The 23754-nt window shown below is 40.3% G+C and overlaps 1 protein-coding gene across 1 annotated transcript in view; it reads left to right on the forward strand.

Annotated features, from left to right (window-relative positions):
• The window catches only part of LOC139726092 (uncharacterized), a 99994-nt gene that overhangs the window by 35874 nt on the left and 40366 nt on the right, over window positions 1-23754 (forward strand). Inside the window, exons 28-41 of the mRNA XM_071637173.1 lie at window positions 163-314; window positions 2803-2922; window positions 3480-3882; window positions 4215-4448; window positions 5661-5849; window positions 7317-7633; window positions 10480-10591; window positions 11818-12095; window positions 13044-13197; window positions 15283-15518; window positions 16274-16463; window positions 18439-18843; window positions 20139-20564; window positions 22884-22969. Of these exons, the coding sequence (XP_071493274.1) occupies window positions 163-314; window positions 2803-2922; window positions 3480-3882; window positions 4215-4448; window positions 5661-5849; window positions 7317-7633; window positions 10480-10591; window positions 11818-12095; window positions 13044-13197; window positions 15283-15518; window positions 16274-16463; window positions 18439-18843; window positions 20139-20564; window positions 22884-22969 (3302 nt within the window). The remainder of the gene's footprint in view (window positions 1-162; window positions 315-2802; window positions 2923-3479; window positions 3883-4214; window positions 4449-5660; window positions 5850-7316; window positions 7634-10479; window positions 10592-11817; window positions 12096-13043; window positions 13198-15282; window positions 15519-16273; window positions 16464-18438; window positions 18844-20138; window positions 20565-22883; window positions 22970-23754) is intronic.

Here is a 23754-nt window from a genome sequence, read left to right on the forward strand (position 1 = left end):
TTAGCTTTAAAATAGGATTCTCCACTTTTTGTGACATAATATCCCATTGAGGATGAGTCCCACATTTACTCGGGCAAGTGTCTTTGGGATATGTGTGTAGTACCAGTAGCAGAATTAGCCCATCTTTGACGGATCTCCTTGTGGTCGTGCTCCTCTGTCCAGGTGTCCGCATCTACAATGGCACGATCTCGGACGTGACCATGGGGGATCCCCTCCTGAAGGGAAACGCAGACTTCGACATCCGAGTTGACGTCCAGTACGTCAGTCACGATTCGGGGGCAGGTATCATGGGAACAGACAGCTTTGGTCTCAAGGTCAGTAGGTTTGATTGATTTGCAGACAGCACAGTGCCAGAGGGGGATGCTATACTGACATATTGAGATATATATTGTACTTTTACATGTTATTCATTGCTTTTAATATACTGTTTTAGCTGTTATTTTTGCGTTCAGATATTTTTGCGATTGAGGGGGTCAAAGACATTTTCACAAGATTTTGTTTTCGCCAATTGGCAATGCGACTGTTGTGTTGGTAAATTTGAGGTCCAACAGTGATTAATGAAATTAGCGAATGTAACAGCTTATACAGTATAGCATGTCCATGCACTTTCTCTTTCTTACACATACAGTGTATGTCACAGAACTATCCAGGAAAAGCAGTAACCTTTCCCTTTTTATGCCTCCGCAACGAAGTGGCCGGAGGCATTACAGTATGTTTTCGGGTCGTCCGTCCGTCCGTCCGTCCGTCCGTCGTAGCGTCCGTCCGTCCGTCCGTCGTAGCGTGCTAACGAGAGTATGCTTGTGTGGCTAGGAGAACAATAGTGCACAATAGATGGCCTTTATTCCGTCAGGCTTGTGTGGCTAAAATTTTTGCTTGTGTGTCTATTTTAACAAAAGGGAGAACAAAGGGGTAGACACACAAGTATATCACCGTGAGGTCGTCCGTCCGTACGTCCGTACGTCCGTCTGTCCCGTTGTGTTTTTGTCGATATCTCAAGAACCGTGTGGTGGTTTTACATCAAACTTGGTATGAGGGTATATCCTTGGGGGATAATACTTTGTGTGGATTTTAGGGTCACAGGGTCAAAGGTCAAAGGTCACAGGTTATTTTGTGAAAAAAAATTGAAATTTCATGTTTTTCTCAATATCTCGCAAATGGTTCTAGGTATCTTCATGGAACTTTAAATATGCTTGTACCGATGGGCAGTGATTATCTCGGGAAGTTGGGGGTCATGGGTCAAAGGTCAGGGGGTCAAAGGTCAAGGTCAACTCCTCAAAATATCACTACTTTCCTTAACCCTAACTTACCTGGGGGGGGGGGGCATAATGGCCCCCCCCCCCTCGACAAATTCCGCGACCATTCCGGCGCGCAAATTTTTTTGACCGCGTCGCTCGCTGACTTTTTACTTTCAAGTCTCGCGCAACTTTTGAGACCAAATTTGTCGGGCCCGGGCATACTGTTCCGAAGCCACGCCCCTTCAAAAAATTTTCATCAACTCCAAAATTGCTCAAAAACGTGATTTTGTGTACAAAGTCAATACAAATTGTGTTTTTTCAATTAATTCATATAAAGATTCATATTTTTTATTTCAATGGCTGAAATCAATTTATTTTAGTATAATTATGCTTCAAAAAATGTGTATGACAAATTCCGTTGAAAAAAACACCAAAAACAAAAGTTCGAAAAAACAAAGAAATACATAAAAAGTTGATAAAACAATAAAAAACATAAGAAATTAATTTTGATACTGAATTTTTTTTTACACACAAATGTTTGGAATGTCACTAGAAATATTTACACCAAAAATCAGCATTCCATAAGCTTTTATAAGCCAATTACAGACGAAAATGAGGTTTTTTGCATATATTTGCATAATTAATTGATTTAAAATAGAAAATGCAAATTTTTTGCAAATTTAAGTTATCAGTCTTGTAGATTACATCCGGCTTTATGTTCATGCACAATTTTGCGGCGATCGTGCGATCAACGGCCGAGATCTGAAGGGGGGGCCATAATGCCCCCCCCCCCCCCCCCAGGAATTCAAGCTCGCTAAATAGCCCAGGTAAGTTAGGGTTAAAATGCAATATGCCTGAAGGTTTTTTTTTTTTTTTTAAACTTGATGTATGGCATGTATTACCCAATATATATTTTTGGGGAAGTTTCTTGCCAAAAGATCAAAGGTCAAAAGGTCAAAGGTCAAGTGAAAGTACTAAATTGCACTTTTTCCTCCATATCTCGAAAGTAACTCAAGGTATCATCATGAAACTTACATATTTATGCATGTTCAACCTAACAGTGATTCTCTTTGGAACTGTGAGGTCAAAGGTCAAAGGCCAGGTTTAGATAATGCTATTTTCCCATTTGATACTGAAATTATACTTTTTCTCAATACCTTGAAAATTACTCAATGCATAAACTTATAAAAGGGTCAAAAGTCAAGTAAAAATCATCAGTTCCCCAAATACCTGCACTCTGACATTTTAATCATTCATCCAATTGAACCTAGTTCTAGGAAAGTGAACATTCAGCACATTTGTGTCAAACCTGTCATTTTGATATTTTGCCAATTGTGTGAAACTGTCATCACACATTGTCAATACATTGTACTATAGACCTATTAGGAGAACCATGCATTATGGCGGAGGCATATCAGTAGCCGTAGCGATATATCTAGTTTTAATTTTTTTTTTGTCTTTTTTATCTCCACAAGATCATCAAGAATACAACCCCCATACAAGATTTTTCCATTCTGGCATCTACATGTACCAAACTTCTTTTGCGTATATGTTTTGTTGATGTTAGATGTTCCTGGCAAGCTATATGAATGGCACGGGTGTGATCGGCGAGAAACTGGACGCTACCATTCCTGCTGGTTCTCAGAACACACAGCTGCAAGCCGGAGCTCAACTGGACCTATCCCCGGCTAACCCACCATCCCCACTTTAGCTTTTGTCTTGGACACTGGCAAAATTAGATCATTTCAGTTACCGTTCCTCGTGTTTGCTGCAATGCCATGTACGTGTGGTGGCAGTTTGCAACTTTGTTTTTGGAGTGGTGATGTATGGGGTTGGAGATCTTCATCTGCATCGGAATCAATGCTGGACACATGGAGACAGACAGACAGACGGACAGACCTGTAGACATTTAGGTAGCAGTGTGCATGCACATTCTTGTAACAGCAGTAACAGTATCTGATCTCATGTGGTGTAATACTTTTGTCATCACATAATTGGTTATACAATGTACTCCCATCTCATCTGTCAGTGTGAGTGATATTTTAGTGGCCAGATGAAATACATGTCATCTTTAGTTTTACCTACATTTATTCCACAGACTATATATCTCAGAATGAAGACCAAACAAAATAAAAACAGACATAAAGTTGATCTGACTGAGTTAGAAAAAAAGACATTAAGAAGATGATGTTGATGACCAATTTGGTTTCCTTTTTTTTTTTTCACTGACCACCAGGTGTAAAGATTGATGACATCGTGCTCTCTTTTGCTGACACACCCGACAACATCCTGGAGAGAACTGCCGACCAGACGTTGTCCCTCAATGTTTCCGTCCAGCCCGCCGCAGCTTGGGGCAGTGTGAGCGGCACTGATCTCTGGGAGCTGGAAGTGTCCCTCCGCAACGGCAGCACCACGCTGTGGAGTGGCCCGGTCATGCTGTCGTCGGAGAACCAGAACCGCGCGGTGACTGCCGGAGAGGAGGCCACTTTTCCCGACGTCCAGCTGTCGCTGGATCTCCCCAACTTTGACTGTCCGAGTGACACCGTCGACCTCTGCCTGACCATCAGCGCCCAGGAAGATGCCATGCCATCTTTCTCTCTCGACCCGACCTCTGTCCTCATGAAGTGCGAAAAAGTGGCCTGTAGAGGTTGGTATCTATAGGCTACGTTCACAAGTACTCTCGTGAAACGTGCAGTGCATACCATGTACCTGCTCCACGGGAGCGCTTGCACTCTCCCAAAGTGTACCGTATTGTACCATTCCAGACCAAAAGGGGACCACTTCCCAATGTGCTCCAAAAGCGTACTGTAATCATAACAGAATATGGCGCAAGAAGAATGTGTGTACCACACACTACATCATGATACATAGTACTTGCCTTTGCATTCAAAAGATCAGCTCCTAATGCTGTCAATGTAATATTATGTCCTCTTTGAAACCACTCAGTTCTTGTTCTTCACCATTTTTTCTTCACTTCAGTCACCGAGATTGTCGAGAGCTCCTTCGTCGTTCTCTTCCCCGCAAACATCATTGAATATGAAGAGAATCCCGTCCGTCTGGACGTGTCTCTGACAGCGGGCGACGTGTCAGCCGCCATCAGTGGAAGCGACTTGTGGAAAATCGAGCGCGTGTTTGTGAGCAGCTCGGAGGACGGTTCGGGAGAGCTGGGTGCGGACCTCGATGTTCCCCTGATAGCCGGGCAAGGTGATACTGGTACGTAACGCAACCTCATTTAACAAACATCAGAGTCTCCCTTTGACGAGGTCAGATACTACTGAGTACATTTCTGAAGGCACATGCTCTTCAATTTGCTCTCTATTAACTTTTTATGTGCCACGTTCGCACATCCGACTCAGTTGACGGAGTGCCAACTTCGCATATTCTGCTCATGCGCACAAACCTGCTCAAACCGATTGATAAAACAGTACAATGAAAATGTTTCTCGTGCTTCTGTTCCTTTATAGTAGTAGCTTGCATTTTATGTTTTGAATTACTATCAAGCTATGTTCCCTCCTGGATTTGCGTGTAAATTCTAAGTTTTTGTAACTTAACTGTTATGTGTACAAAACTTATGCCTTAACAGTAATATTTAGCTACTGTACTGGTCATTTGTAAGAAAAACAGTCATATATTTGTCATACAATTAACATCAAAGCAAAGCTTGGCATCTTCTCTACAACATTACTCACTATATGTCCAGCTTTAAGAAATCTGTAAAAGTAACAAATTTGAAAACAGAATGTTTTCTTAAAGCATGACAATATTGGAGTCTCAGAATAATGTGGCACTCAAGGGGTTTCCACCATGGCACATAAAGAGTTTAATAATTCATTCATTTTCATTTTCATTTTCATTCATTCATAATCCATTCATTTTTAGACTTTTACATTTGAACAACTATTAATTGGTTATACTGGGTACTGGGATGAGGAATAAGAATATTTTCGAAATTGTATAACATCTCACAATAAACAAGAGTGTTGACAGAGTGCATTATTGTGCGCTCAAAGAAGCACAACAAAAAACCAGAAAGCATGACTACATAAGTTATACATAGGTGGACTTAGTAAGCAATGGGTATTGCAATATGGAATTACATCACTACATCACTAGAATGTGTGAGCCTCCCCTACCATTTTCCTTGTTCAGTGTAATGCCTTTTTTCAGAGTGTTGTTCGGTTTACCTGCACAAGAACCACAATGAATTCCACCAATCAGTACATGTACATTGTACTATCGATTTATGTTTGACTTGATGTGAAATTATATAAATTGTCTGCAATGCTTTGTTGAAAATTTTACATGTGACAGAGGATTTGTTTTGGGGTTATTTTCATCCCTCCCCAAACAAAAACAAAATAAACAAAAAAATTGTAACATTCAGTCATTGTTATTTATATCTCTTAAATTGAATTGTCTCTGCAGGTATCAGTGCAGGTGAGACGGTGGTCCTAGCCAGCGTCCAGGCCGAGTTACCGCTGGATGACGTCCCCTGCTCCAGCATGCCTTATCTCTGTGTGGAAGTCGCCAAGGGAGACAACCCAATGCCCTCCTTCCAGGTCAACTTCATCAACGATTCCAACATCATCTGTCAACCCAACGATGGTTGCCGAGGTATGCATCATCGCGACTCCTGTTGCTGCTCTTTGCCAAAACACTATGGGCTAGTACAGTTTTGTCTGTATTTATGAAGAGATTGCCTTAACCCTAACTTCCCTGGGGGGGCCATAATGCCCCCCCCCCCCCTCGACAAATTCCGCGACCATTCTGGCGCGCAAAATTTTTTCACCGTGCCGCTTGCTGACTTTTTACTTTCGAGTCTCGCGCAACTTTTGAGACCAAATTTGTCGCGCCCAGGCATACTGTTCCGAAGCCACGCCCCTTCAAAAAAATTTTGTCAACCCCAAAATTGCTCAAAAATGTGATTTTGTGTACAAAGTCAATACAAATTGTGTTTTTCAATTAATTCATATAAAGATTCATATTTTTAATTTCAATGGCTGAAATCAATTTATTTTAGTATAATTATGCTTCATAAAATGTGTATGACAAATTCTGCTGAAAATAACAAAAACAAAAGTTCGAAAAACAAAGAAATACATTAAAAATTGATAAAACAATAAAAAACATGAGAAATTAATTTTGATACTGAATTTTCTTTTACGTACAAATGTTTGGAATGTCACTAGGAACATTTACACCAAAAATCAGCATTCCATAAGCTTTTTATAATTAGGTTTTTTGCATGTATTTGCATAATTAATTAATTTTAAAAAGAAAATGCAAATTTTTTGAAAATTTAACTTAACAGTCTTGCAAAATTTTGCGGCGATCGCGCAATCAATGGCCGAGATCTGAAGGGGGGGCCATAATGCCCCCCCAGGAATTCAAGCTCGCTAAATAGCCCAGGTAACTTAGAGTTAACTCTGTTGTTACCATCAGTTACTTGTTTGCATACAGTATCAATGGCAATGACATTTTCATGTGTTGGTCAAGACAGGATTAAATTCAACCTTTCAGACATTTAGGATTACTTCGCCAGATTGGAGAGGGATACGCTGTCTTAACTTTCTCATTTGATCTCCTTGTTTCACCTAATTACTTTCAAATGTATCAGTAATTAGAATTTTCCCAATTGTACTGTAAAAGTAGAAATTTTTTGCAGTGTTGAAATTTTTGCGCAATTCACGAACCAGAAGCTAGTGTTAAAATAAAAGCATGCAAATATTTTTGCATGCCATATGTTTCTGTGGTCGATGTCTTAATTCTGCGGATTTAGAAAGAAGGGAAACTCTTCTTACCCAGCCGAGCATGAAAAATTTACTCACACAAAAGTAACCACTTTTACAGCATATCAGAAGCAACATGACACAAGGGGTTTGGATTTCCTGTGATCCCTTCCGTTCATTATTCCTGCCTCCCCACAGTTTGTACGCTCCCTGCCAGGTACACATGTATAATGGCTATAGAGACACAGAAGGGCTGTTGATGAATTAGCAGTGCTGTGAGATTGATGCATAATATCCTCTTTCCCTGGTCAGAGTCACCCCTCATTCCCCTTCTCCCATTCTCCTTTCGTAGGCATCGTCATCACCTCCACTTCCATCTCCATCGGTTCGGACCTCTCTGTTGATGAGCGTGATCCCGCGGTCGACCTCGACTTCAACATCACGGTGGTCCACGATTCGAACTTTGGCACCGACACGGGCAACGAAATGAGGCCCTGGCAAGTTACCGTCTCCTTCAACAACCAGTCCGATTGCCGTGGCGACAATTTCAACTCAACGACAGAGGGCGTCCTCCCGGACACCAGTCAGATGTTGGTTGATGGCCAGGACCTCATACTGGAGGTTCTTGCAAGTGGCATCGACCTCTCAGAGTTAATCTGTGAAGATGAGGTAGGAAAAGCTGGGTTGGTTTGCCAACGTTTAAAGCTGTAATCTACCATTTGCAGATGAAACAAAAACCCAGCATTAGTGCTTTGAAATAGTTCTAAAATTAGAGTTAGGGATTAAAAAGAAAAGACCTCTGTAAAATTTGAATTTGTATAATCGATGTTAAGTTTTGTTAAATACACAAAATGTGAACACTAGGTATATTAAAAATATTTCCAGACTGTTTACAGTTATGGTTTATTGAGAAATTAGCGTTATTGCAAAAATTTTATATGGTAAGATTTTTTTTTTTTGTAAAATGGACATGCACATATGCATAAAATGGGATATCTTGACATTTTTGTTTAAATCACTGCTCCCAAAATTAAATAGGACCTTTAATCATTTCAGGCATATCTGTGTGGCACTTTTCATAGATACGTGTAGTGTGTGTGGCCAATTCTCATTGCAGTGTGGCATCACTACTAGAGGGTCGATAGAAATGAAATAAACAAACTGATTGCAAGTCAGTTATGAAAATGTTGAAGATTTTTCAATTTGTAATAGGAAATTTTCCTCATCGGTTCTCGGCTAAGTGTGCCTGGCTCAGGTGGTGCGAATGGGGTCAGTCAAAAATGTAGATGCAGTTGTACACCTGACCTGTGGGTGGGTCCCAAACAAGTATAGGTCTCTCTGAGTACTGTATACAGCAAATATTTCGTGACGTTTTTATTTTCGCAAATCTCACGAGTCAGGTGCTATTCCTGAATTTAAAGAGACACAAAAATATTGACTCTGATCCCGATATGAATGTAACATGCATTTATATATTTGTCTGTTCAGTACTAAACTCCACGATCGCAAATTTAGCCACTCACAAAATTGTCGGGAAGACCCGACTGGCAAAAATTTAGACTCACTAAATATGTGTGCAAACGGTACATGTGTATGTCAATTTCGAGGTTTGAAGCAAGATGAGACAGATAAACTAGGTGTATCTCACCACATCAACAGAGAAATATGAATTCTCCCAGAATTTCATCAGATCACTATTTATTCCCCAGTTTTTAATTCTACATATGTACCAGAAATCAATCAGATCATTATTTTGAATAGCTCATATTAACATAACTTTTATTTCTGCTATTCAGACTATTGTATATTACGTAAATTGTAGATTTAATTATACCCCCGCCAAACGAAGTTTGAAGGGGGTATATAGGAATCAGCGGACGGTCGGGCGGTCGGGCGGTCGGGTGGTCGGTCCGTTGCAAATCTTGCGTCGCGAACTACTTCCTCAGTTTTCAACCGATTCCCATAAAACTTGGCACAGATGTGTGCCTTGGGTTGTAGATGTGCAAGACGTATTTTTTGACAGTACCCAAAATTACGTTACCATGGTAACGGCATATTATGGGCAAAAATGGGTACAAATCTTGCGTCGCGAACTCCTCCCACAGTTTTTGATCAATTTTTATGAAATTAGGTACAGATGTTCATCTGAATATGTTAATGTGCAAGACACATATTTCCGCAGTGGCAAAAAAGTGCGTTGCCATGGTAACGGCATGTTATTGGTAAAATATAGGGCAAAATGCTTCATGGCAAAACTGCTTCATCAGTGTTCTTCCAATTCTCATGGAATTCATATTGAATGTTTGTCTTAGGATATAGGTCAGCATGACACATTTCTTGACAGTGACAAAAAGTATGTTGCCATGGTAACAGCTCACATATTATGAGCCAAAATGATGGAAAATTTTGTGTTGCAAACTACTTTTTGTCTGAATGTACCAGTTGTATGTCTTGTTTTTGAAGATTTGGTTGTTGTTGTTGTTTTTTTTTTTGGGGGGGGGGTAAAAATTAACTATTCCATTTAGATTATATTCTATTCAGAAAACTGAATATAATCTAAATTTGATTTGAATGGGCTGTCCCTACTTTGCATATCTCTCCATAGTGACACACTGTATCTGGGATATTTGTGTCTGAGCAGATATCTATCTCCATGGTGACACGACTTTTGCTCTTGTGACAATTGCTCCAGTCTTATTTTCTCCAAGGACGTAGGGTTACTGTTAGGGTTGTGATAAGGGTTTTAGGCTTAGTTTGATACAAGGATTAGGATTAGGGTTAGGGGTATGTTTGTGAGTAGGATTTACATTTGGCTCAGCATGCAGATATTCCACAGCTTGGATACAATATTATTGTTACAGAAACAACAGGAAACCATCTACATATTAGTGAACACAGTGGTTAGCTACAGATAAAAGACAGGCATTGAATTTATGTCAGAAGGCATACAGATATGCATTTATTTCCAGTGTGGTAGGCAGACGGCCTTATAGGAGCAAGGAAGGAAAGGGGAGGGGAGTGTAATGTAACAGCAGAAATTTTCATGTAAGTAATCTTTTGCCCTTGGCTGGGTAAGATTAATTTTGTGTCTTATTGATTCTGTAAAATGCCAACCTAAAATACAATGTAATGTGTACCTTTATTTTGGCAATATTTTCTTGTTGTGCAGAATGCAAGAAAATTTCCACGCTGGAGAAATTTCCACTTTTACAGCATAAGCTGGGCAGCGTACTATGAATGATTGAAAATCAACCTGATCTACAGCCTGTTCTCGCTAAATATTTGCCTTTTGTATCATTAATGATTTTAATTTCATGTTTGTCAAATGCCATGATTGCTCATGTTATATTCTTAGTGACTACATGTACATGTATATCCACAAAATTACATTTTTCTCTCTGCTCCCTGTCCTTATAGTGACAAAATAAGATGCAGTTTTATGAAACGTTTTCAAGTTGTGTCAGTTTCGTCAGACGTTTCATTTTTTTTTTTCTTTATTTCATTTCTACCTGCAGTTCATCTACATGTGTGTTGAGTTTGCCAAGAATGAATCTTCACCATCAGATTTCAGCGTCATGTTTGACCCATCGACTGCTGGACTCATCACTAAAATGGTCAGATGTCGAGGTGAATAATTTGCCAGTCAAACTCTTAAGCGTTCTGTTTTGTTTGTTGTTGTTTTAAGATTGTAATGAATGTCGTGTTTGCTTTTACTTTAAAGGGACTGTACAGTACTGGTTGAGGTGGAGATTCATGTTTTGAACATGCCTAAGTGAGGTAATGAGAAACCTCTTATGAAATATGAAAGAGCATGTAATTTTAAGAAGGATTCAACATTTATTTGATGAAAATTGGCTTTCAAATGGCTGAGATATCAAAAAAAGTGATAATAATCAAAGGCGACAGGCCAAGCCTTTTCTTAGGATCTCTTTGTTTCACCTTGTTTTTGGATATCCCAGCCATTTCAAAACCGATTTTCATCGAATAAACTTTTGATACCCCTTAGAACTGCATGCTCTTTGACATCTCATAGAATGGTTTCTGAATATCTCGCAAAATGTTAAAAGCTAAATCTACACCTCGACCAGAACTGTACACACCCTTTAACCCTAAAAGGGCGGATGGGGGCAAAATCCGCCCCTCTCAATGTTTTGCAATAATTGTGCACTGCGAGAAAACCTCGCCACGAGGCTTCTTGACTTTTTTCTTTCAAGTCTTGCTCAACTTTTGAGACCAAATATACCATGTTCACGCACACCGTTATGAAACCACGCCCATCTTTATAATGGAATGTCACCCAAGCGAGCACAATTTGGGGATTTGTGTACATTTCCTATGGAAAACAGTGCTTTGTCATTAAACTCATAAAAACCTATTTCTACTAGTCATCACTTTGATTGATTAATTTACTATGGTAGAAAAGTGGTCTGTGACAATTTCAGTTTAAAAAAGAAAGAAAAAAACAAAATTAAGAAAACATAGAGATAGTGTACATAAGAAATTCTGAAAACAATAATAGACATAAGAATTTAAATGACTTTTGGAAGTTTTTATGATGTACAGTTGTACAGATTACGATGTGAGTGTTGCACATGCCAAATTTTGTCACGATCGCGCCACTGATGCCCGAGATCTTGGCTGGGGGTGGATCAGTGAATGAGATAACTATTTTGAGTTTAAATAGTGTTAATATACATACAAAGTTCTCTCCTTTGTTTCTGGTAAACTAATAAGAAAGCAAATGAAGTGTTCATGTTGCTACACTCCTTTTGATAAAGTCAGTAGAGATGATAAGTGGCATAGTGTAATGTCGTGACCACTAATGCTTTTTGTAAACTTTTTTCTTTGTGCAGGTGTTGAGGTCACTGGAGTTGACTTTGTGCTTCTTAGCGATCCTGAACATGACCAGTATGATCAAAACTATGAGGCTAGGTATAGCTTCTCGGCGAACTTCTCGGCCGAAAGCGCAGCACTGAGCTCCGCGTCGCCCCTGTGGTCCCTGGAAATCTTTGGGTCCCGCAGCGAGGTTGGGCGTGGTGCCCGCGAGGATTTCCTCACCGTCATGGATGATTTCGCGAACAATGCATCCGTGGTACCCGGCGATACCGTGGAGATTGCCATCAATGTTACGGTGAGTGAGGTATACATGTATGTGTAGAAGTGTATGTAGTAACTTTAGCTTTAATCCTTTGTGTACCAGACTAATTTCCGTTCCACATGTTTGTGTGTGAAATTTGTGGCAAAGAAAAGGAGAGCAGCTTCAGCTAGTTGACGGATTCAAATAAGACAGTGATGCTGTTTTCATAATGAATCTCATATCAGTTAGACTAGCAAAACCATAGCTTTAACCCGTTGAGGACGAGTCCTGAGCATGCGTGGGCAAGAGTCTTTGGGAAATGCGTGTCGTAGCAAAATCAAACCGTCCTCAACGGGTTAACCATTTCCTTTGCCTAGGCACAGAAAATTGTCAGGAAATATCGTTATTCAGTAATCCTTCCAGACTTGACCAAGTTGTTGGTTATAGCAAGCCTAACACAGATGCAGCAACGTGCCTCAGTCCAATAGGTTGGCCATGATGACGTGATAGGGATAAAGGGGATTAGGATTATCTCCATTCATTGACAATTGGCTTCCAGACGTCTGCCAATCAGCAAAGAGAGCAGTGCAGTGTGTGTGCGTGCCTATCACCAAAGAAAGCGCAGTAAGGGCTAAAACTCCCTATAAGTTCATTCCTCTGTTTTCGTATTTTGCCAACTTTGTAAATTTTATTGTGAAATACTGTATACGCCATATATTTCGTGAGTCAAAATTTTCGTGAACCGGAACCTCCCAACAATTTTGAGAGTGGTTAAAATCGCCTTTGTAGAGTCCTGCACTTACTGGAGTAATGTATGCGCGTATGTCACATTCATATCAGCATTAAAGTCAATGTTTTTGAGTATTTTTAATTTCGCGAATAGCAGCTGACTTGCAAAATTCGCGAAAATAAAAACCTCGTGAAATATTTGGTGTATACAGTAGCGGAATCATTTCATGCAACATGAGTGATACAGCAATCTCCATGTTGGGATCTTTGCAGAACTCGCTCAGTTTTGTAGGAGTGAAGTGCGCAGACATGCCATACCTCTGCGTGGAACTAAAGAGGGCCTCCTCTCCTTCGACACCTCTCTTTGCACTCATGGGCATTCCTGATGATGACATACTCATTGATTGTGAACCCCTTGATTGCCAAGGTAACTTGATTACAAATAGATTCTTTTCCATTTTTTAGCTATCACAGCTGTTATGATGTTGTAGTCTAGCAGTTTTTGCAATGGAATTATTTTGCAATGGAAATGCCTAGTAATGAATAATGATAGTGAGTATGATATTTGATTTAAAAAGTATTCAGTCATTTAATACTCAGATTTTTTGCCTAAAATTAAGTATAGATGGAATGAGATGATACTTGAAAAAACAGGGACAAGTTCAGTTTATGATGCTCAAACTAGTGAGTATATTGGTATTACAGTTACCTAGACAGAATATGTTGTGTACTACATGTATGTTAAAAAAAAAAAGAAACAAAAAAAAAACTCTTGCCCACCTTCCTGAAGTGAAGATGTGTACCAAAAAGCTTGAATGTTTGAAATACGTGTCCAACCAGGGATTCAAAGCTCTGACTGTATCTCTATCACTTTCTCCTGCCAGTCTTTTAAAAAATAAGGCAGTTTATCAAAATGTTGCAATGGAAACAGGAGACCTCATAAAGAATGCCAAGAACTACAAACTTATATTCAAGCATACTTCATCAACTGGCATACTCAGCTCTACTAGCAATGTAGAGTACATTGTATATTGTTTGTTAATTTTTCCATCTGAGAAGATGACTGGATAGCCTATTTTCAGCTATGCTAAGCTGGTCTACCTCTGGGCCCACTTGGATGTGAGGCAGGACCACTTGACCAGGTTAACACCCTGCTCTTTGCAATGAATGAATGAAGCAGAATCTTTTACGTGCAAGAGTTGTACCTCTTGCACACACAAGTCCTCCATTTTATGTCCTATCCAAGGGACAGGGTATTTTGCCTCTTGCTAGAGGGAACGGTATGATTACACACAACATTGCTCAGTCCAGACTCGGGTTCAAAACGGGGTCGCTTGGGTTGGAGGTAGATGTGCTACCTACTGAGCCAACTCACCACCATATGTGACCCTGCACCACAAAACACACAAAAAGTCGCCAGACATGAATTTTTAGTTAATGGTAGATTCTGAAAGAGCAGACTCGTAAGCTTTAGAATGATGTATAACTCAATTCAAATGGATTCTCCTAACCTATAAAAATATTGGGAGGAAAGCGCACACTCTGGAAAAGTTTGAACTGAGAAAAGAGGCTGTGAAGTACAGGGCCTATTCAAGTGCCTAATCTTTACTAAAAAAAAAGCCGTGCTACCCGTGCCATGAATGGGACAAAAACCTTGATGAAAGCCATTGTAGCAACAACAATGAAGGGATTATCAGATTAAGCTGAAATTGAGCATGTGTGATTAACACATTTTGTTCATAATAAATGTCAACTTTCAAAGCAGTAGCAGCATTACTTCAAGTTATTAGAGTTGAAAGTGATGAGTGTGCAAAGGATTTTCAAGAAATTAAAAGGGGCCTCTAAGAAAAACCTGATTACACTACTTTACCAGAAAAGGGGTTGTAGAAAAACTGCTGAAAACCCACTTTCCCCATTCGATTTATGATCCCAAACTTAGGGATAATGTAGAAGAAGAATAGCTCTTTCAGAAAATATGGAAAACTCAAAACTGCCTCAGTTGACCTGTTTCACCTTTCTTGAGTCCTCACATGAAATCAAGGGGTGCGACTTTTTGTTTGTTTTGTGATTCACAGTCACATATTGTCAAGCAGTGATTGATAGCCTATGGGCGTTGTGCATAAATGTAGGGTTGGTTTTACCTTAAATTGCAATAGATTTAACACACCATAAAAATGAGTTCTGTTTGACATTCTATTCCATGTATTTTTTACCTAATTACTTCTATCATACAATATGATGCAAGACAAAGAAGGGGGGCGGGGGTAATAACCCTTGGGCTAGGTTTATGAAGATCCAAGTTGCGGATTTATAAGTTCGGGGTAGCATCACTTTGGTTTGGTGAATTCTGCAAGTGGCAGGGTTTGGTCCAAATGGCTGTGGAACAGTGTCTTTAAACTTCTAATAATCCTGGCTAGTTCACAGCTAGACATTAAAGGTACATGTAAGTCTTTGATACCAAAACACATTTGGCAGAGTAAAGACACATACACCTCTGAATTCTATCTCACAGGTGTCGAGATTGACGAATTTAATGTCTCTGTGACAACGGACGGTGATCCCATCGTGTTAGAGAACAACAACAACTTCTTCTCCGGGGTGAACCTCAGCCTCAACTCCCAGGCTGACGGGCTAGGGGTGACAGGAACGGACATATGGGAGATTTGGGTCTTCTTCAACAGTGACCCCAGTGGCTTTGACGCCGAGCTCATAGCTGAGACACAGGTCACCCCGCTGCCCCCCACGCAGGTGAGCTGACATCTGGGCTGTGAGCTTCTAGGGATTTGCTGCAAGACCAGAAACATTTGCAGCGTGAAAATTTTGTGAACTGCCAATCTTAAAAAATTACAAGTATACCATGTACAAGTGTGTTGTACTAGTAATGGTAATGGTAATGGCTTATTTAAAAATTCATTTGCAGCCATGAAGATGGCTGAATTGCAGAATTTTGTACAATATCAGTAACATACATAATCATACAATCATTCTTCGGTTAAAATATAAAACTACACAATTATACATACATATATAAAATACACCTGATGACCAAAATAGCAACAACAACAAAAAAAATCAAATACACTTTATATATATACACATTGAAAGAGCTTGCGAGAAAAATTGAACATAATCTTCATGTCACCATTATGCATACACAAACTTATAGACTAAAATATATTAAATATACATTAATCTTTTTGCAGATAGGGTCAATGAACTTGGAGGTCAAGCTATGCATATTTGAGGTTTGCATGTAAATATGCGCACTAAGCATGTGCTCGACTCATGAGAGGTGCCATATACTTCACACAGTTGCAAGCTGATGATGTAAACACAGGCTTCATTATGGGAAATTGGATGATTTTTAGCATGTTTGTATGATGGATGGGAATTACACTGTAGCTGCTAGGAGGAGGTCTGCGCTCTCAGAGTGCTTTTCTAAACTAGTAGTTTGTTAATTTGTTTGTTTGTGTATATGTTTGTTTTGTGTGCATGATTGCCAGGCCAATCAGGACCTCCCTCCCGGTGGGGAGATCAGCTTTGGACCCCTGACTGTGAATGTGAACCTGAACCATACTTGCGACGGCGTGATGTACATGTGCTTTGAGCTGAGAGACAACCCCAACGCATTAGTTAACCCTCGACCCATTCTCCTGGGCAATACAAGATCCTGCGTGCCTGTAACCTGCCAGGGTGAGCATCGCACAGTAGTGGGCCCATCACTGTATGTGCCGCATAATTTGCTACGTTTATATTTTTGTGGGAATGAGTCAGGTGTTATTTGCAAATTTAAACAACACGCAGAATGCATGTTAAAGGACAAGTCTACAGTCGTTGTACCTTCATATAAATGTGGATTGAGTGAATGCATCAATATTATTAGAACGCATCAGTGAGCATTTGAGGAAAATTGCACAAAAATTAAAGATTAGACTTGCTAAATATAAGGGAAGTTCTGATTTTTTAAAAATTAGACTTGCTAAATATATGCGGTATACATGTACTTTTCTTCATGTTAAAGTCCAAAGAATTATCAGTTTCACCATTGCGATGCATTAAAAAAAAAAAATCAGTCTGATTTCCCGTTGCTGGTAGTGTGAGCAAGCCCGATCATAGCAAGTTTTATCGTGGGATTAAAAAGTTGGTTTTTGTTTGCTTGGTTTTTTTTTCCATGTGTCATGCACACTGCACAAGGCAAATTATTGTGAGGGTTTCCAAAAGTCAAGATGGACTGATTTAAAAAACTGTCAACTTTGGTTGCGTGTGAAGGGGACTAGAAATCAATATATTTTCACTTAAACAGACGGAGTCTTATCAATGCCCTGATTAGATTTTAGAGTCTTACGTACAATTGTACGTACGTCCCATGTGATATTTTAAAAGAGAAAAGCAGTTTAAATGATATAAATGATAATTGTGCCATTTACTTTCAAAGTGATCGGAATTAGCCCACTCAGAATTTCAAACTGATCCCCTCTCCTTTTCACCATTTTGTACATATTGGAATCAAATATATTTTAAGTGAACTCTTTGTGTGTCAGTAAGAATCAGAATGTTGTGGAATAGTCTGTGGACAGGTATTATTTCATTGTGATTTTTTGTCGAGCCCACCGGAGGTGAGGGGAGACTAAGGGATCGCCTGCGGCGTCTGTCCGTCCCTCCGTCGTCTGTCCGTAACGCTACAAAAACTTCAATAACTCTTTACTCTGGGCTTCAATTGCAATCAAACAAAGTTTCACATTTTACCATATATGAAGGTCACATCAAGGTCAAAGCGCTCAGGCAGGGGTCAACGAACTTTAGGGCCCAATGTTAAGTTTTTATGGCGCGTTTCTATTATGGGTCATAACTTTTGATCCATAACTCCATTTGTGACCAAACTTGGATGGTAGATGTTCCTTTGGGGGTGGATGATCACCACAAGGTCAAAGGTCACAAGCAGGGGACAACAAATTTTTAGAGCCCAATGTTAATTTTTATGACGCGTTTCTATTATGGGTCATAACTTTTGATCCATAGGTCTGTTTGTGACCAAACTTGGATGGTAGATGTCCCTTGGGGAGTGGATGATCACCACAAGGTCAAAGGTCACGGGCAGAGGTCAACGAACTTGTAGAGCCAAATGTTAAGTTTTTATGGCGCGTTTCTATTATGGGTCATAACTTTTGATCCATAACTCCATTTGTGACTAAACTTGGATGGTACATAGATGTCCCTTGGGGAGTGGATAGTCACCACAAGGTCAATGGTCACAAGCATGGGTCAACAAACTTTTAGAGCCTTATGTTAGGGTTGTTATGGCGCGTTTCTATTATGGGTCATAACTTTTGATCCCTAGGTCTGTTTGTGACCAAACTTGGATGGTAGATGTCCCTTGGGGAGTGGATGGTCACCACAAGGTCAAAGGTCACAAGCAGGGGTCAACAAACTTTAAGTTTTAATGGCGTGTTTCTTTTTTGCCAGAAATTTTAAACCTTTTATATCTCTTTTTATCTGTTATATCTCTTTTTTTTAATCTGTTATATCCCATTTGCGTACAATTTCTTGTACGAGAATGGGCGAGACACATTATGGCACTTGCCTTGTTTCTTACATTGGTGGGTTTGGCTTAATTTGGTATCATACTGGTGAAATTTAATTGATTTAAATTTTGTTTTTTTTCATATAGGTGTTGTTGTTCAGAGCACAGGCATAGCTATTCAGTCGTCTACCCAGTTCATCGAGGCTACGGAGCCCATCGACTTTGAGGTCCAAGCCAGCATCATTCCCGCCACCAGCTCAGCAGACATTTCTGGCACCTCCCTGTGGAAATTGCAGTTTTACTTCGCCGATAGCATGAACGGGTCCGCCCAGTACAGTGCTCCCGCCATATACGAAAGCTTGCCGCTTTCGGTGGGCAGCGTCCTCCGTTTCGAGGACCTCCGGCCGGTTTTCAACGCCTCCGAGGTCATCTGCAGCGATGCCATCTACCTGTGCCTGGAGCTGAGGGAGAGCAACGCCGCCGTGCCCGACTTCACTCTATCAGGGGCAGAGGAGGACAGTTTAGTTGGCTGCCAACGAGTCGATTGTCGAGGCAAGGACTTTACTTTACAGTATCATCATGGATAAGAGAATATCTCCTTATTCTCATAAATGCCCTCATTATAAGTAGAAGCTGATTTCAGTAGAAGCCACTGTTAGTACTTCTCCCCTTTGCAATATACAGTGTTTGTAATTACATTCTATATTTTGACTTAACTTTTCTGTTTAGTATCAGTGCATTTAGAAATGCTCTCGTTGTTGAAAGAGATGGTATAGTTTTGGTTGAAATGGGGGATTCAAATTTTAAATGTTTGCAAGATAATCAGAAACCACATATGAAATATTAAAGATCATACAATTCTATTAGTTTTGAAATGGTTGAAAAAGTACTCCCAATAAATGGTGGGTCCCATTTTTTATTAGGAGCTCTGTTTTTGGATATCTCAGCCATCCCAAACCCAATCTTCATCAAATAAACATTGGATTCTTTTTAGATTTGTATCCTCTTTGATAAATTAATTCATAACCAGTTTCTCATTATCTCACAAAAAACAATGGAAACCTAAGACCCCATCTCAACCAAAACTATATCATTTCTTAAAATTCTGTATGTAAAATGACATTTGTTTTCATCGTTATCATTTAATCAAGGAAACATCACTCATACGTCACACTGTCGTCATTACATACATGTAGCAACTCTACCCCTTCAAGTATCATATGATTGGTGGAAAAAAAACCCTCTGAAAGTTTAAAGGACTCTTGTGAGCTCGAGAGAAATGTTCCGAAAGAATTGAGCAGACAAACATACAGAAACAATATAAACCATACTTCTCAAAGCATCATCTCATCAGAATGGCTGACACCAAGGAGTTACCACGTTACTGAAACTACGGGTACTCAAAGTTTTAGCAGTGTGGAATCTTTATACACCTGTCTCAGATAGATACATATGCTGTGAATCAGATGCTAAGATTATAAGGAAGATTTGAAATGACCGAAAAGAGCAATATTTATTTGAATGTTTGCGTGGTGGTGAGAAGAACATGAGGAAAGATTTGTGGTTTCACAGTAACTGCCATCCTCTCCTTGCAAATATTACTGTGTGTAATAATCAAGAATTACGTGTAATTTGGGTCCACCTTTCATTGTGAGATTGGCTGCAATGTGTTATCAATGTTCCAGGTCATTTTGGAATAGGTAAGCATTCTGGGTTGTTTCTTTTTTGGAGTTGGCAGTATTACTTTGTTTGTGAAAGTGATGTTATTTTAGAATCCAAGAAACGGCCAAAATGTTGCCAGATGCTACAAATTTTCATGTGTTCTTCATCGTCCATTTTTCGTACAGGTGTGGAAGTGGCTTCATCTAGCCTCAACGTCCCCAGCAGCAAACCAGTGCTTGTCAGCAACGACCCAGCATTTGAAGTTGGCGCCGTCGCTTTTGTGCCAACTTTCTCTGCCATGTCCAGGGAGATTGACACGGGGCCCAATGGCCTCTCCGTTTTGTTCTTCGTCGCCGCGGATGACACAAACCCCATGGCCACTCCACCGGCCACGCGGGAGATCTCGTATGCTGTTGACGTGGTCGGAGGTGGCTCGGTGAACCTTGCGGAGGCGTCCCTTGTTCTGGACTTCCAGGGCGTGACGTGCGACCAGATGCGATTCGTCTGCGGCACACTCATGAGAGGTTCGGCCACGGATCCGTCCTTCACCCTGTCAGCCGTTGGGGATGATGAATCCCTGCTCACGGCTTGTGAACCTTATGACTGCATTGGTGAGACAATTAAAACTTTAACCTTTTCTCTATTTTACCTTGTCTCAAAGATTAGATATAGTTGATAAATCCATGCTTTTCACTTCAAAAAACTTTCAGTACTATATTGAAGTATGACAGCCTTAACAAAAAGTTGTCGGTACTGGTATGCTGGTAAAAAGTAATAGAAATGGCAAATCAATGAAAACTTTCTACCGTCAATACTTATTCACCTTGTTAAAAAATTTTTGAATAGAATTCCTTTTTGTCTCGCCCACCGGAGGTGAAGGCGAGACTAAGGGATCCAAATGGCGTCCGTCCGTCGTCCGTCCGTCGTCCGTCCGTAGTCCGTCCGTCGTCCGTCCGTTGTCCGTCCGTCGTCCGTCCGTCGTCCGTCGTCCGTCACAAATGTTAAAGTTTACCTGCAAGACTCTCTTATGATGCATAACTTGGCATCTGTTACAGCAATGGCAGCCACACTTGGGTGATAGAAGCACTAGGGGTATCTTCATGTTATGGTGTTGTCAGAGGTCATGTGATGATGTCAAAGGTCATTTGAGGTCATATATTAAAGACTGCTAGATAGCCCGCGCGCGATATAATGTAGCCGGCCGCCGCCGCTGCGCTTGCATTTGCATGCGCGATATGCATATTACAGTTACTGTACATTTACGTACGTGTGTACAAGTACGTTATATACAGCACAGTAGGACTAGTTGTGGTAGTAGTAGCCTAATTCGATCTTTCACGATCTACGGTAGATGTGACGTGAATTGTTTCTCAGATCTCGGATACAAATACATCTAATTCTGGTCTAAATTAGCTAGATATCGGTCTAACAGTAACATGACGGCTACCTTGGATAATAGATCACTGTTTTATCAGAGACTGAAGTGGATTAACTTGCACTGAAGAGTGTACATGTACCATACCCCATGTCAGGATCACTACACAGTAGGAACAGCACTCGGAGTCGGAGACAGAAAGGGTAGGCCTAAGTGAAAACTTCCTTTGCTAAAATCCTCTGTAGGATAATAATGATGATATTGAATGTCCTATTTTCGATTAATACAAAGTATGTGCAAGACTCTCTTTTCTATGTTAAAGTTTACCTGCAAGACTCTCTTTTGACAAATAACTTCACATAAGTTGCTTGGATTACAACCTAACTTGGGTCATAGATGCACTGGGGGTACCTTCATGTTATGGTGCCGTTGGAGGTCACAGGATAAGGTCAAAGGTCATTTGAGGTCAAACGTTAAAGTTTACTTGCAAGACTCTCTTATCACATGTAACTCGACACATGTTGCTACAATGGCAATCAAACTTGGGTGATGGATGCACTGGGGGTACCTTCATGTTATGGTGCCGTAAAAGGTCACATGATAAGGTCAAAGGTCATTTGAGGTCATACGTTAAAGTTTACTTGCAAGACTCTCTTATCACACGTATCTCAGCACATGTTGCTACAATGGCAATCAAACTTGGGTGATGGTAGATGTCTCTTGGGAAGTTGAAGGTAACCACAAGGTCAAAGGTTACAGACAGGGGTCAACGAACTTTTAGGGCCCAATGTTAAGTTTTTAGGGCCCATTTCGTTTATGGCTCATAACTTTTGATCCCTTTGTCCGTTTGTGACCAGACTTGGATGGAAGATGTCCCTTGGGGAGGTGAAGGTCGTCACAAGGTCAAAGGTCACAGACAGGGGTCAACAAACTTTTAGGGCCCAATGTTATGTTTTTAGGGCGCGTTTTGATTGTGGCTCATAACTTTTGATCCCTATGTCTGTTTGTGACCAAACTTGGACGGTAGATGTCCCCTGGGAAGTTAAAGGTCATCACAAGGTCAAAGGTCACAGAAAGGGGTCAACAAATTTTTAGGGCCCAATGTTAAGTTGTTATGGCGCGTTTCGATTATGGCTCATTACTTTTGATCCCTTTGTCCGTTTGTGACCAAACTTGGATGGTGAATGTCCCTTAGGGTGTTGAAGGTCACCACAAGGTCAAAGGTCATAAGCAGGTCAATTAACTTGTGGGAGTTATAAAAAATATTAATTCCTTGTACTCGAATGGGCGAGACACAATTCGGCGATTGCCTTGTTTAATGATATAAATCAAATTCAGATGGTCAATATTCATTTACCTTTATCTCCTCAGTAGATTATCCTTTTCCCACTCCCTTTCTTGCTGATAAAATGCGAACATCAAATTCTTCTTATTCCTTGTGATGTACAATTTCTCATGATGGACATGTTTGAAGTCTAAGCAGCTGTTGAGATAATGAGGGGATTCCCCCCTCCCCCAAATTTATGATGTCATCCATCTTGTCTGTGTCTTGCAGGTGTTACTGTGAATAACTTGGCTGTGGCCATCAACAGTGGGGTGCCCCTGCTGGAAGATGCTTCCTCACATGAAGTCAACTTCACGGTATGTCATCTCTACGGCAACGGTACTGTGAAACCAGAAATTGTTGCCTGCATTTCAAGTTTTTGCGAATTTTGCAAGAGCCAAGATTTGCAAAATGAAAATGCATGCGAGAGTTTGTGTCTACACTACATGTATGTATGCATTGATTGCCAGTGTCAATTCACAGAAATCTAATGCCGCGAAAAAGGCTGCCGGGTGCAATTCGCAAAATTTCATGCTACAGAAACTTCTTGCTTCCCAGTCTGTAATTGCCAGTCCTGGTTTATAAAAGGCTATTTTTAAAGATGGTAGCCATTTCAGCTGACAATGCAATTCTTGGCATGTATTCTACTTGAGGCAAAGTAGATAAACCTCATGATGCTCTCACCTCTCAGTGGCATTGCGAACCTGTATCATTGCTTTCACAGAGATGCCAGCTGTTAATTTCTTTTTGCAGTACTTTGTAAATGCTTTTTGCTGAAAAATACTGGAAGCGTCATGGAAACTATTATTCATCCCAGGTTGTATTACCACACGTGCCTCTGCAGGAAGAATAAAAATACTGTTTTGCCACTTAAAGGGTGTGTACAGTTCTGGTCGAGGTGAGATTTAACTTTTTGCGAGATATTCAGAAACCACTCTATGAGATGTCACAGAGCATACAATTCTAAGGGGTATCAAAAGTTTATTTGACGAAAATCGGTTTTGAAGTGGCCTAGATATCCAAAAACAAGGTGAAAAAAAGAGATCCTAGTAAAGTTGGGGCATGTACGTAGTCTTTTATTATTATCACTTTTTTGGATATC

This window comes from Diadema antillarum, unplaced genomic scaffold (genome assembly GCF_040938485.1).
Source record: "Diadema antillarum isolate AM-2024a unplaced genomic scaffold, OU_Dant_1.0 seq00000079_RagTag, whole genome shotgun sequence".
Classification (NCBI taxonomy): Eukaryota; Metazoa; Echinodermata; class Echinoidea; order Diadematoida; family Diadematidae; genus Diadema; species Diadema antillarum.